This window comes from Corvus moneduloides, chromosome 5 (genome assembly GCF_009650955.1).
Source record: "Corvus moneduloides isolate bCorMon1 chromosome 5, bCorMon1.pri, whole genome shotgun sequence".
Lineage (NCBI taxonomy): Eukaryota > Metazoa > Chordata > Aves > Passeriformes > Corvidae > Corvus > Corvus moneduloides.
The window spans coordinates 22,660,571-22,674,030 of NC_045480.1; the positions used below are offsets into that span (position 1 = coordinate 22,660,571).

The 13,460-nt window shown below is 39.6% G+C and overlaps 1 protein-coding gene across 1 annotated transcript in view; it reads left to right on the forward strand.

Moving 5' to 3' along the window:
• Window positions 1–328: 328 nt before the first annotated feature.
• Window positions 329–13,460, forward strand: part of NWD2 (NACHT and WD repeat domain containing 2) — a 54,209-nt gene continuing 41,077 nt past the window's right edge. Inside the window, exon 1 of the mRNA XM_032108901.1 lies at window positions 329–494. Within this exon, the coding sequence (XP_031964792.1) occupies window positions 344–494 (151 nt within the window). The 5' untranslated portion in view covers window positions 329–343. The remainder of the gene's footprint in view (window positions 495–13,460) is intronic.

The following is a 13,460-nucleotide window of genomic DNA, read 5'->3' on the forward strand; positions in this document are numbered from 1 at the left end:
GGGTCCGGCTGCCGCCGCGGGGCCGCCGTCCCGTCGCAGCCTCCGCCGCGCCCGGCACCGCTCCGCCGCAAACTTTTCTGCCCGCGCCCTCCTCGCCGCCGGCCGCCGCAAGGGAGCGGCGCGGGGGGCGGTCGGCGCCTCGTCTCCTCGCTGCCCCCGCGCTCCGACGCCGGGCGGCGGCCACAGCCCCAGCCGCATCGCCGCCGCGGAGGCAGGCGGCGGCCCAGGGCAGCCCGAGGGTCCGTATGGCCGCTGCCCTTCAGCCGGTGGCGAGAGCCGCTGGCGCCGCCGCGGCGCTCCGGGGGCTGCTGTGAGCCGGCGGCTCGCCCTGCGGCGCGGCGGGATGTGGCCGGCCGGGGCGGGCGGCAGGCTGCCCTGCCCGCGGGACGCGGCGCTGCGGCGGGCGGCGTTCTCCGGCAACCTCTCTGCGCTGCCGTCCCACCTGGTGCCGAGCGGCAGGAGCGTCCGCGTCTTCATCAGCGCCAACCCCGAAGGTAACCGCGGCTGCCGCGCCCGCCCCGCAGCTCCCCCTGCCGCCCGCAGCGCCCGCGCTGCTCCCCGGCCCCGGCCGCCGCCGCTGCTCCCGGGCACCCCCACTCAGGGGCCGCGGCGTGGCCGAGACCGGCTCCTGCCCCTCTCCGCCTCGGGCCGCCAGGGCCCCTCCATCCCGTCGCCTGGCACGGTGTGGGGCGCACGGCCGGGCCGGGCCAGGGGCGGGCGGGCGGTGTGGGTCGCGGCGGCCGCGGGGGTGTGGGCCGGGCTTTACCGGGTGCGGGTGTACGACCTCCGAGAGGGGCCTGGAGGCACTGGTGTACTCCGCTCCTTAAGTTTTATGTCCGTAAATGACTCGCCTGAAAGGCACCGGGGCGCGGGGCATCCTCTCATTTCTGCGCTGTCGGAGCTGCAGGGCCCACGGGGGCTGGGGACACGAGAACGGGCTGCCTTCCAGCGAAGGGGAGGCTTTTTAGGGGGAGATGTTTTGAAGAGCTCTCCTGGGGGGTCTGGTTAATAAGAGTTTCCGATTGATTTCATAGCACAATGAAAGCAGGTGTTAGCCCGCAGAGGCTGCAGCTAAGGTGATCCTTTGATCCTGGCTATACTCCGCTTCCAAGGAAGTATGCCTTGAAACCTGCAGTTTTAGCTTAATAAAGTCGGGGTCATAAAGTCGGGGTATCTGAATTAATTAGGCATCCTGCTGTTTAAAGCCTATTTTTAAAATTACCCTTTGATTCGAGGAATTTGCATACATTCAGGAGGTGTCATTCCCACTTGTAAGATAGGAGTTGCTGAAGCATATTCCCACTTGAAGCACGGAAATAATAAATTAAGCATTCACACTTATGACGTTTCTTGTCTGTAAAAAATGAGCCCGCTGTATTCACAATTAACTTTCACACCACCACCCACCACCTTCCCCCCCCAACACTTGTAATTCAACAATACTGTCACCTTTTATGCAAACATCAGAGATCTGAAAATCACGCCTGAAACGACAAAATAGTTTGAACTTTGAATTGAAAATTGTCTTGGCACAAATACTTATGGGAGTATGAGAAATAGTGCTCACAAGTGAAAAAAACTGGGCATAGTGCTGCTTTGAAGAATTCCCACACCTCCAGCACTTCTTACTTGCTTTCGACGCAAGGAAACTCTCAGCTCTCATATTCAACATCCCTGTTTGTTTAAAAAGATGACATTCTTTAAGGAGGGCATGAAGATGTTTGCAGTTTATTGCTGCAGTCTAAGCAAGGAGATATAAAAATAGTGATAATTGAAAAAAAAAAGTCTGTTTGGCTCTGAAAGAAAATTACTGTGGATTTTTAGAAGATACGTTACTCATTAGAAATGGATTTCTGCCAGCATTGCCTTGACTGGGAAGCTACTGATGCCTCTGCATTTGATGTGAATGGCATTTAGGGTAGCTGGGTAGGTTAGCTAGATATTTGCTAAAATAGAAAACCTTAAACTTATTCTAAAAGTTGTGATTTAAAGCCATTTATATCCATTTGCAGGATTTCACCCTGGAATTTTGATTTGAAAAGATCAGCTTTAAAAAAAAACCCCAACACTGAAAGAAAACAGTGCAAACATTTTAGGATTGTTTACATTATCTTTCTTTACACATGGTCACAATGATTAACACTCTTCATGTCAAATATTTTATCTGTGACATTGCTCCTGCTTTTAAAAATGATAGTGGGGGACCAAAATTTTGGAGTGGTTACAGGTTTTGTTTATGAACATTTAAGGACTCTCAATGACAAGAAACAACCATTACTATTTATTGGTGATAGCACTTCAACAACTTGATAGTTGTTGAAGTATTACTGACTGAATGTGACTTTAAAAAAGCTGTATGTGGATAAACAAGAAATTAGCCTATAATGGGGTTTAGATGTCATCTAATAAAGTACTTTGAAATAGAACTGTTGTTGGTAAAACACTTGAAAAAATTCACAGTGCAAAAATTCTGGATGAAAATGTTGAAGTATTCCTACTAAGTAAACCTTTTGGCACAATTCAAGCTCCTGACTACAATGTATATTTACATGACTAAGGCCTCTCTTGTTAATTTTCAGCATATCACTACAGTTTGTACCCATTCTCGATGCAGAGCATTCCTGAAAAGGGCAGTGAGCCCCTAAACTCACAGAGGTAGACTTGAACTGTGGTGTCAGAGAAGCATAGGGATTAATCCTGCTAGCAGTCACAAGAAAAATTTATCTACCGCTGAAAGTGTACAAACCTAAAAGAAGTTTTCTTGAATTATATTTAGTAAGTGTGTAGGGGAGAACTCTGGTAATCAGTTTTTGGTCTGTTCTTTACAAACATACTTTAGTATGACTGAAATACATTATGTTTTTATTATGCAACTAGGAAACTGGTTATTTGAAAATTTTCTTAACCAGAAGCCCCTAAAAAGAACAAGTGGAGACAGTAAGCATGGGTAATAGGAGATTGCTTCATTTTGCAGTCTTGTTTTCTAGAGGAAATTTTGTGGATAAATGAAACTGTATTTTCTCCTAGTAGTTAGCAGTATTGTCTTGCTCAAGTTGTTGATACCAATTAATCCATCTTCATATCACTGAAAATGACTGGATCTTTAGAAACATGGAAGTTGCTTTATTATTTGAATACAAATAAATCTATTTTCATATTTCAGTAGATATAAGCCATCAGCAATATTTCAAATATGCATTTAAATAGGCATTTTGGCTAAGAGAGGTTGAAGATTTTTATTGGTTTTTGGTTTTCTCGGGATATTTTCATATTTCAAAGTGATAAGAAAAGTAAGTCATTTGCCTGATTGTAATAACTGTTCCATATAGAGATCTGTGAACTGTAACAGCAAGTCTACTTTCTCTGCTACTCAGTAGTGCCTATGTAGATGCCTGCCATTTACATGCAGTTCATGTGAAAAACAACAGGTGTAAACTCCCATATGGTTCCATTACATGGAACTGTGGTATCAGCCCTATATAGGTTCAGAACATTCCAGTGATTCTTGTCACTACTTCAAATAGATTATTTGAGTTTCAAAGTTTGCTGTTTCAAGAAGTTATGTGGTGATGTAAGGAAATATTACGAGCTCTGGTTGAAACTGGTGCCTGAACTGGAGTTAGGAATTTGTCCTGAAAATGAAATCCAGTGAATTGGAACAAGCAGTCAAAACTCTGAACATTTTAAATCCTGTTGGTTCTTCTCAAAGTGGGGAAATCAGCCCTTTGCTAGTTTGACTTAAAGTCTTGTAATTTCTTTGATTAGCTAAGACATGGATAATTTTTTACTCTGAGCTCTTGGAGTTTTAGTTGTGAAGATGCCTTAGTAACTAGTAGAAACAGATGAATGCACTGACGAGGGATGTGTATAAAGCCAAATCCTACACACAGGTGGTTCCACTGCAGACAGGATGATAATACCTTTATATAGAATCTGTGTGTGTCCTGACACAGGTGGTGTTAGCCAGCCTTATCTCAAAGTGTAAACAGGATTGCACCTAGCGCTTCACATGGTATGGATTATACCTTTCCCAGCCACCATTTCAGCTACATACTACACTCTCCTCTGTGCAACACCCTTGCATGCTTCCTAAGTTCCAACACTGGATTGCTGTTACTGGATTTTGACAGTTAATAGTTTTTAGCCATTTTTAGCCTATTAATACCCTTCTGTTACACAAACAGAAACAACTTTGATGAGATCATGAACAAGCTTTAACAGCCCTGTTTAACTCCTCATGGTTTCTGTGCCTCCAGTACCCATTTTTTAAAACTATTAAACCAACTACTAGTTTTGACATGATTAACAATCTTAACTATGAAGTCCTGTGTATACATGTAGAAATATAAAAGAAAAGAAGATCTTATTCTATTAGACGATACTACTGATATTACCACCACTTTAATGATTCCATTGCACAAGCACAGTATAAAACTAACCTGTAAAGCTGGAACTTCACTGGCTTCCCCATGAATTGCCGGAGTGAGATTGCCTCGTCTTATGCTATTGAATGACTTCGAGTTTTCTTGATTTATTATTCAGTTTTTCACCTTAGTTTATTTCCATTGACATGCATCATCCAGAATATTGTATTAATTTGAAAAACACTCAATTCTAGTAAAGTACAAGTGTTCAATTGCCAAATTTACATATTTTCTTGTGATACATAAAGCAAAATTCTGACCAGCAGTTAGTTTTGCTGACTAGAGAAAGATTAAATAATGACTGCAGAAGCAGGTCTTAGCAATGTTTTCATTTGGACCTATTGTTGTAGGCTTCTTTGCAGGAATTACATGTGTTTTTATCCATGTGGGTGAACAAGTGAAAGAAAATAAAGTCATGTGATTTTGTAGTTTGGAACATGATGGTAGGTAACTCAAAACACATGAAGAATTATGATTGCTTTAATTACGAAGTTATTGCCATATGTGATAAGAGAAAGGCATAATCTTGCATTCTTAGCATGTTCCAGGTCTGTTAATTATTTTTACCTGAAATATTGTTTTCCTTAAGGAAAATATAATTGTTGAAGTGGAAAGTTATTCAAAAGCCAGAAGAATGCTTAATGATGGTCCGTTCTGACCAGTCACAAAATACCATATGGTGTCCCTGCTTGGATACGTTACATGAAGATCTTTTTATAAAGACAATTTTATATAATCTGAGTGGAATTTATTCCTTAGCTAAAGAAAACCACAGATGTTCGAGTGCATGAAATTGCAAAGGAGGTGTTGCGGAGATGTGGAGACAAATAACTCCAGGACTTTTTTTGTGCTAAGTGTTAGTTCTGGTTACCTAATTTTGTACCTATTTATGGTCTTGTGTGACGCACATCACTGTAGTGTTTAAGAGTCAAAAACCAAGGTACCACTTGGGGAAAAAAAAAAAGGGGAGTTCAGTAGTTTTAGAGATTAAGTATCTCAGCGTTTGGGGGAGAAAAATCATTCATGTACCCAGGTTTGGTGTGAACCTTGATTTGAAATGTGTCTTATTTCAGGAAGTCCAGAGGTTAGATACCAAGCATTTATTAAGTTGGAAAGAAACCTGCCATTTTCAGTACTTCTTCTATGTGTAATTTTCTCTTTTTTCTCTTGTGCTATGGAACAGCTCCATTGTTTTTGTGGTTGAGCAAAAAGCAAGATCTGACTCTCCTTGAGACTGTATGACCAAGTCTTATGTAGGCTTTAATTTTTTCTGCAAGGTAGAGTATCCTAGCAGATCTCAAGCAGAACCAGTACAAGATGATTTTTTGCTAAGGAGATCCTCAAGCCTGTTATTCTGTCACGCAGATAAACTCCAAAAACTATAATAATCTGATAGTCTGTATGAAAAGAACTGCTCTTTGTGGCCTCCTGTTCTTCGTGTGGGTTATCTGCTTATGCAGCCTGTGGACTGGGCTACGGATTTGCTCTAAACGTACCAAATACACAAATGGCAACATCGAGAACTTTTGTTTAATTTTCCACAAAAGGTAGGACGTGCATTTGACAACAATACTATGATCAAGAGGTATTGGGTGGGGTTTTTTTAGTAAAAGAGCAAGCAATGTAATTTGTTGGGTTTGTGGTTTCTTCTTGATGTGTAGAAATATGCAAAATTATCTGAAAGTCAGTCGCCTTCCTGCTAAGCAACACCTGGAGTTACCAGCTTCAAATGGATTAGGTATTTACACTATCTACTTAAAATTTTTGACCACATATCCATTCTTTTATAATATTTAAAATATTAAAATTTTTTGTATTTTTTCTGTATCTATAGGTGTCTGTAGACACATATGCACACATATACATAAATTATATAAAATATTATAAACCCTGTAGAGTGGTATAAGTGGATGTGTGACACTCAAGCCACACTGTCATAGACTGTATTCAAACTTGCTGGTAGTGCTCAGTCTCCTATGAGACCTGAATATGTTCAAAGGGTATCACTCAAGGTTGTATTTCTAGCAATGATGAAGAACTGCCTGGATTTTGTTGCATGCTATTGTAAAAGTAAAAGCTTTACAGAGGAGTTTAGATTTTATCCACAAGTAAACTTGTAAACAGAGTTATATGCACCTGCAGATTGGGTTCTATGACTGCTTTTCAAAGTGTTGAAGAAATAATATTAAAACACAGCAGAACTTACAATTTCTTTTTTTTTTTTCTTTCTAACTTGGCAAATATTGCTTTATTTCTTCAGATGTATTTGCATGCTAGGCTGTGCCTCGTTCTTGGGGGCAGTGGCTTTCTTTCAGTGATGAAGAGGAACTTCTGGACCCTTCACACGGTTTCTATGTACAGTGAGGGACAATGAAACAAGTGTGCAAATTCCATGCGATATTAATATCTCAAATAATATACTAGATGACGGACAGCAGGGGTATTGAATTGGGTCCTTATTGTGAATTGCTCCCTCAGCAAGGTGTGAGACCTTTGAAATGAGAGGCATTACCAAGCAGGCAGCATCCCAGTGCCTTCCCTCATCAAGAGAGGGGTGTTTGTTTTCTGCCTGCTCAAGGGCAGTGGGAAGACCTCTCAGCTGAGCAGCAGTCTGCTGTGCAGCAAGCTGAAGAGGATTTCCAAGGCTGTGTTTCAAGGAGGCCACGTGTATTCTGTGGTGGGATTTGTGTAATCACATAAGAGCAGTGTAGTACAAGAGGTACATAACTACATAACTTGGCATCCTATCTCTAAGCTTATGCAGAAAAATAATTCCTCTTAAGAAACTTACCTACATGACTGTGTGGGCATGTGTCCTCAGGTTTGTGAACACACAAGAGAAAATACTACATTAGACTTTGAGTTTTGTTTGGAAACTTTTAAAATGTATATCACATAAGCAAAACTTCAAGGAGTTACTAAACTTCTAATTCAAGATATGAGGGCAGTGCCCAAGTGGTAATTATTTTCATCTAAAACAAGTCTTTGAAATTCCTTTGAATTTAGCATCTGAAAGAGTATTTGGTGATGAGATATCCTTTCAGGCTGCAGTAATAATATGTTACTAATATCTACCTACAGTAATTTAAGGTTTTAATATATTGAGGGTGGTAGATATAAATATAATATCATAAATCATCATGTGTATGGAATACAAAGAAATCTGACAGGTTTTATTATAGGCAGTGCTGTTCAAGACAACTGCTTTATCCCTTTACTGGAATTTTAATTGAAGAAGGATAATAATAGATAGAGAACACAATTTAATCGTGATTGTGTCAGTGCTCCTCCAAAATAACTCCACTGGCTTGACACTACTCTTATTAATATAGGGTTTGTATCAGAGAGAAGTTTTTACTTACAAAATCTATAGTCAAAAGGGGAGTAGAGCTAAATCACAGGTAGCTGAAAGCAAGCAGTGTAGCAAAGTAAGTAGTAAGAAGGCCCGAGTCAGTGCAGAGTACCATGTGCATGCTGCTGTGCTGGGCAAGGAGGACACGTACCAAATGCAGGTCTTGTAAGCCACCTCTTCACCATCATAATTAAATGGCTCCCTCTGTCTTTGGCCTTGTCTTAAACTTCCTCTATCACCACCTGTTATTGCCCACTGTTGGAGACAGGGCACTGTGCTGGACAGAGCAGCTACAGTCATTCTTGTGCAGAATCTGGATCTAGAGGAAAAAGTCACCTTTAGAGACTAGATTTATCAGAGTATTCAAAATACACTTCCTGCCAGAAACTGGGAAGACTAGCAAATGGCAGGACTTCCACGCTGATCTTAATCCAGAGTCATGCTGTTGTACGTATCAATCCTTGGGATTGATCAAATAGCTAAGCAGGTCAAATTTCAAACTGTCAGAGCCTGTCAGATACTCTTGTTCAGCCTGCTGTTAGCATTTCCTGGGGTGGAAGAGCTGCAGTCTTCAGTATAGTAACACTCATCTGTGGTATGATTAAACCCTTGAAAAAATTTATTAATAGAGCCCATTTCACCCTATTAGCAATTGAGTACCTTTACAGTCTCATCTAGGCTTTATAAATCTCCAGACTGAAACAGGTGTTGAGATTATTATAGTATATGTATGATACATAGCAATGTTATTTGTGAAATTCTTATTTAGTCTCTAACTAGTAATGCTCTGCAAAACATTAAGATGAAAAGAGAATTAATGACTTAGAGCCCTATCTGGACAGCTTTAGTTTCAGAGTTTAAGTTAGGTTAAAAATATTAGATTAAGATTACTTTTAAATGATTGAGAACTAGTGAGTAACCATGTGTGTTAAATACCTTTAGGTGAGTTATCCATACTTACAGAGTTATGCAAATCAGCTGTTACATACAAGATAAACGAGAAGCAAATGCAGTAAGATCAGGCTTAGTAAGTTAGACCAAAGGAGCCCAATACTCCTCTCTGACCCTGGCAATTTCAGATGTATGATGAAAGAATAACGAATCACAACAGGGACAAAATGATGAAGGTTATGTCTTTGTGCTTAATAACCTGTGAGGCCCTTTGCTTCCATGAATTTGTCTAGTTGCTTTACTAATTAGTCAATAGTCTTGGTGCTTGTAACAATCTTTCCAAATCTTGAGATAGATTATTGCCCAGTAAAATGCCTAGTCCTGCTAATTTTATTGGGAATTTTTTATGAACAAGACCATGCATATTCAGCCAAAGAAGAGATCTCAAAAAACAGAAGTGAGAATATCTGTGGAGAAAGGATACCTAAAAGCAGATCTCCCTAAAAGAGTAACTTTATCCAAAACCATCATTGTAATGATCCATTTTTGTCTATTTGTGTATAGAAAGAGGTTAATTGTGAAGACCTAGGTATCTGAATGTCCTTGTTCCTGTAGAGGTATTAAAATGGAGCCATACTAGGAAATAAATAAGGAAATGACAGGGTTCAACAATCTAAGGAGCCTAAGATATGAGATCTGATCCAAAGGAGTCCAGTGTGTTATGCAGGACTCTAATCTAAGAATTATTTTATTATCAAGAATTTTCCATCCCTAACTATGCCAACACGACACATCTAGAGGATCTTGCTTTACTGTCATAATTATCATAAATAATGTATGACCACTTTATAAGTGATTTTCTTGTAACTAAGGAGTTAATATTTTTATTTTTCCATACCTACTGCTGTTTAATAAAGGCCACACAAATTCTAGAAAAGGAGATCAAAAGAAAAATATTTTCTTCCTTGATAATAGTCCTGGGGGCTACATTCATAGCCTGTACTGTTCTGGCAAGACAAAGTAGTAAGTTCTGAAGAAAATTTCTATTTTTCACCCTATAATATTTTTGATAGTTCAGATATCAGTGAGCAGTAAGTATTGATCTTTTTAGGAGTGGTTGCTAGAAGATACTAGGAAAATTACAGAATCATATTATTATTTGAGAATGGTCTTGTTTTACCTATATATGTATTCTATTACATTTTAAAGTGATGAAGAATTACGCAGTGCTCTTGAAACAAGTTACTGAAGCATTTCTGTTTGTGTGATCCCTAATTTGGTATATCGAAACACTAGCAAAATTTGGATCATGATTTTCTTTGAAATGCAAGTCATTTCCAACATAGGATTATAAAAAATTAAGCCATCTGTGGTGAGCAAAGTTAATGCCATTGAGTTCCATGACATGCATCTAAAGCAGGTATGTGTGCGTGTAACAGAGGTCCAAGGGACCTTAGACAGCTATTTCATTTGTCATTTTTTGTTGTGCAAATCACAGACTACAGGCTGCAAGGGACTTCTTGAGGCCTTCAGATGTGTCCTCCTGCCTGAAGCAGGAGCAAACATACCTGTGCCATTCCAGATAGATTATCTCACTCTTCATGAGCAGTCTCCAAACCAGTTAAGAAAATACAAGGGAAAGCAGACTGTACAGCACACTGCTGTGGTATGTCTTCCATAGCACTATGGTCATGCTTACAAGCAACATACAGACACAAAATAAGCTCGTTAGTCAATAAAACGACCAAAAGTAAAAAGTTTCTTGAAAATTTCCTTGTTTAGAATGAGTTTCAGTAGCTTTCAGTAACTGCTGTATGTAATTATTCACAAATTTCTCAAATCCAGTTTCTGCCTCCTCATCCTTTTACCATGTCAGGAACTCGATCTGAGCATCTGTACAAAAGACAGATAATATAAATAAATAAAGTCCCATAAGGATGATTTTACCATGGATGCATGTGTCCTGCAGTGGTCTGCTTGTTTCAGGTGAAGCTTTTCCAGAAATCAGGCATTTTTGAAATGTCTCTAATGTTATGGCTCATGTTACAGCTTTTGCTTTGATGGTTTACTTATGAATGGGAGGAGGAGACTCATTTACAGGATTTCTCTTATTTACATGGTGATTTGTTGGTCTGATTTGTTTAATGTCAGTCAATGAGTTAATGCTTTTCAAAAGAGAACAGAAGACATGTAGAAGACACAGTTCATCATTTATTCCTCTCTTTTTTTAGAAAACAGAGATTTAAATGCAAATAATCTCTTTATACCCTGCCTGTTTTAATTAAAAATGTTCTTTTTTACACTTTCTATAATCAACCATGTATAATATTATATAATTCTATTAAGCAATTCCATTGCTGGTATATTGTTCCAATCTTAATGCCACAGTCAGCTCCTCACAGTCATTATGTAAATTCAAAATAGTTTCAAACAAAATCTCCAGTTCCGGATTCAGTTGTCTTTAACCGTGTGTAGGTGTGGCAGATAAAAGATTATTCTTTCTCTATTCTGTGGCCAAGGGACAAATACCTTTGTAGGCACTGAGAAAGACTGATAGTGTTTGGCAGTGCAAGAAATGGAAATAAAGTTAAGTCCACCCTTTCAGCTAGATTCTACGCTGCCATTGAGAGCATAGCATCATAAAAGGTCTTTATCCTCCTTTAAAGGTAATTATAACTCATTGGGTATATTATCGGGAAAATAAGAGTGAAGAGTTGGGGAGGATGGATAAAGTAATTTGAAATTGCTAATCTGAGAAATATTCTGTAGTTCAGTCACCAATTAATTAAGTTGGTAGGCCTGTTCTGGAAGTTTTCTTTAAATACTATTTTCTGTATCATACTTGTATAAGGTATTTGTGAGAAATTAAACTTACTTGTTTCAAATACATCTGCGTCTCAAATGAAGTGACTAGAACATGTGTTGAGCTTTTTCAGTTGCTAACTCCTCAAGATTGTTAAAATGCAGATTTACTGTTACCTTTACATAATGTGGTTAGCAAGCAGAAGAAATTAGTAAAACCTAGAGCAAGAAAGCAATAGCTAGGAAAATCAAGGCATCAGAAAAATATTTGACCAATAAAAACAGGTACATTATAGAATTTATTAAAAATGGCCTTTTCAACTGGATTATATAATCTTCACTAAAAATAATGCTTAGATGAATCATTAGAATTGGGAGGGTAAGGAGAACAAGATCTGATAAATCACTCTTCCTTTACATGTCAATCACTGTTTGCCTCTCAGACATTACATAATCCATCAAAACGAGCCAACTTTGTAAATTATTTGGCCATGTTCAATGAGTTGCAGTGTAGACCCTACCTGGAATTCTCACTTTTAAAAACTCCTGTACCACAGGTCCTGTAAGTGGGTGTTAATACCAAGGCTGAAATTGTCTGTCAGTATGTGAAGTAGTCCTTTAAAGAAGTCAGTTGAGATTCTCTTCTTCAGGCAAGCTGTAGTTGAGTTTCTGGCATCCCTCCCTCATGGAGTCCCATTGTTCTGGACTTAATGCCCTCTTGCAGCTGCTCTCCTTTGCTGGGGTTGTCATTTCATTTCTTCATCTTTGGTAACAGTTTCTACAGCAGCCATGAGCTATTCTGACTGATCAGTGATGTTATTTAAACCTCTCCATTTAGCATCGAGAAAAAAAATCTGTTGCAAAGAAAACTCCTACTATGTATTCATGCAAGCTTACTGCACTGGCAGCAACCAGCAACTCTTATTCTTGTGTGGGTGCTTCTGCACACCCAAAAGTGTCAGGTTCGAGACTTTTTCATCTTCTGGCATAAAAGTCTTCGCATCTTTCACTTGAAGCCCATACAGTAGGCTGCATTTATCAGTCATGCTTTTCCAGTCGACCCAGCCGAGTTCACCAGTTTTGTAGACCCAAACTGTGGCTGTATTGCACCAAACTTAACGAAGAATGCAAGCTGGATTGGAACTCTGTGACCTGTGCCCCTAAAGCAGAAAATTTAGATGAGGGAAGAGCAACTTCACTCCGGAGCCAACAGTGCTTGCAGAGCTCTTCAATTGTTTTGCAGTACCGCCAGATGCAAAGTCACATAAGAGTGTTTACTGGAATTTCTTCAGAATGAGGTGTATTTAATGGTCCTGTACTAGACTGTACCATGAAATAAGCGTGTGCTTTTATGAGACTGGCTTTCTTGTGGTTTTTTAGGGCTCTGATCTGCTTTATGCTTTCTCAAAGCCTACAAGATACTACTTCATTCTCTTCAAGAACATGGACCTGCAGTTATGAGGAAGAATGTGACATGCTTTTGCTTTATTGACTGCCACAGCCTCATTACCTTAAGTGCCTTAGTAACACACCCTGATGGTTTTCTCTTTGGTTTAGTGATGTGAGAAAAAGAAGTAGCAAAGCTACTGCAGTACACACAACTTAATGGTTAAAAGCATTTTCCAGTGTTGTAAGTCTTTTTTGGGCCTTCTGGAAAATTCCATAATTTTTTGAAGTGTGAGTTGACACTTCTCAATGAATCAGTGGGATTTTTGCCCATAACTTTGTTACTGCACTGGCCCTTACTTCTGTTCTCTGTTACTCATATTTCCACAACTCATTCAGAACTCCTCCTTTAGATTTCACAAGAAGTTTTTCTTTCACATTAATTTTGATTATAGTAGCAAATTCTTGTCCCTAACAGGCCTTGTTGTTTTCCAGTGCTTATTTTAATAACCTTTGGTGTTCTGCAGAGATAATTTTTAGACTTAATTTAGGTGTTTCTAAATGTGCTGTGTCTTCAGTTTCTCCTGTCACATCATTTAATTGTA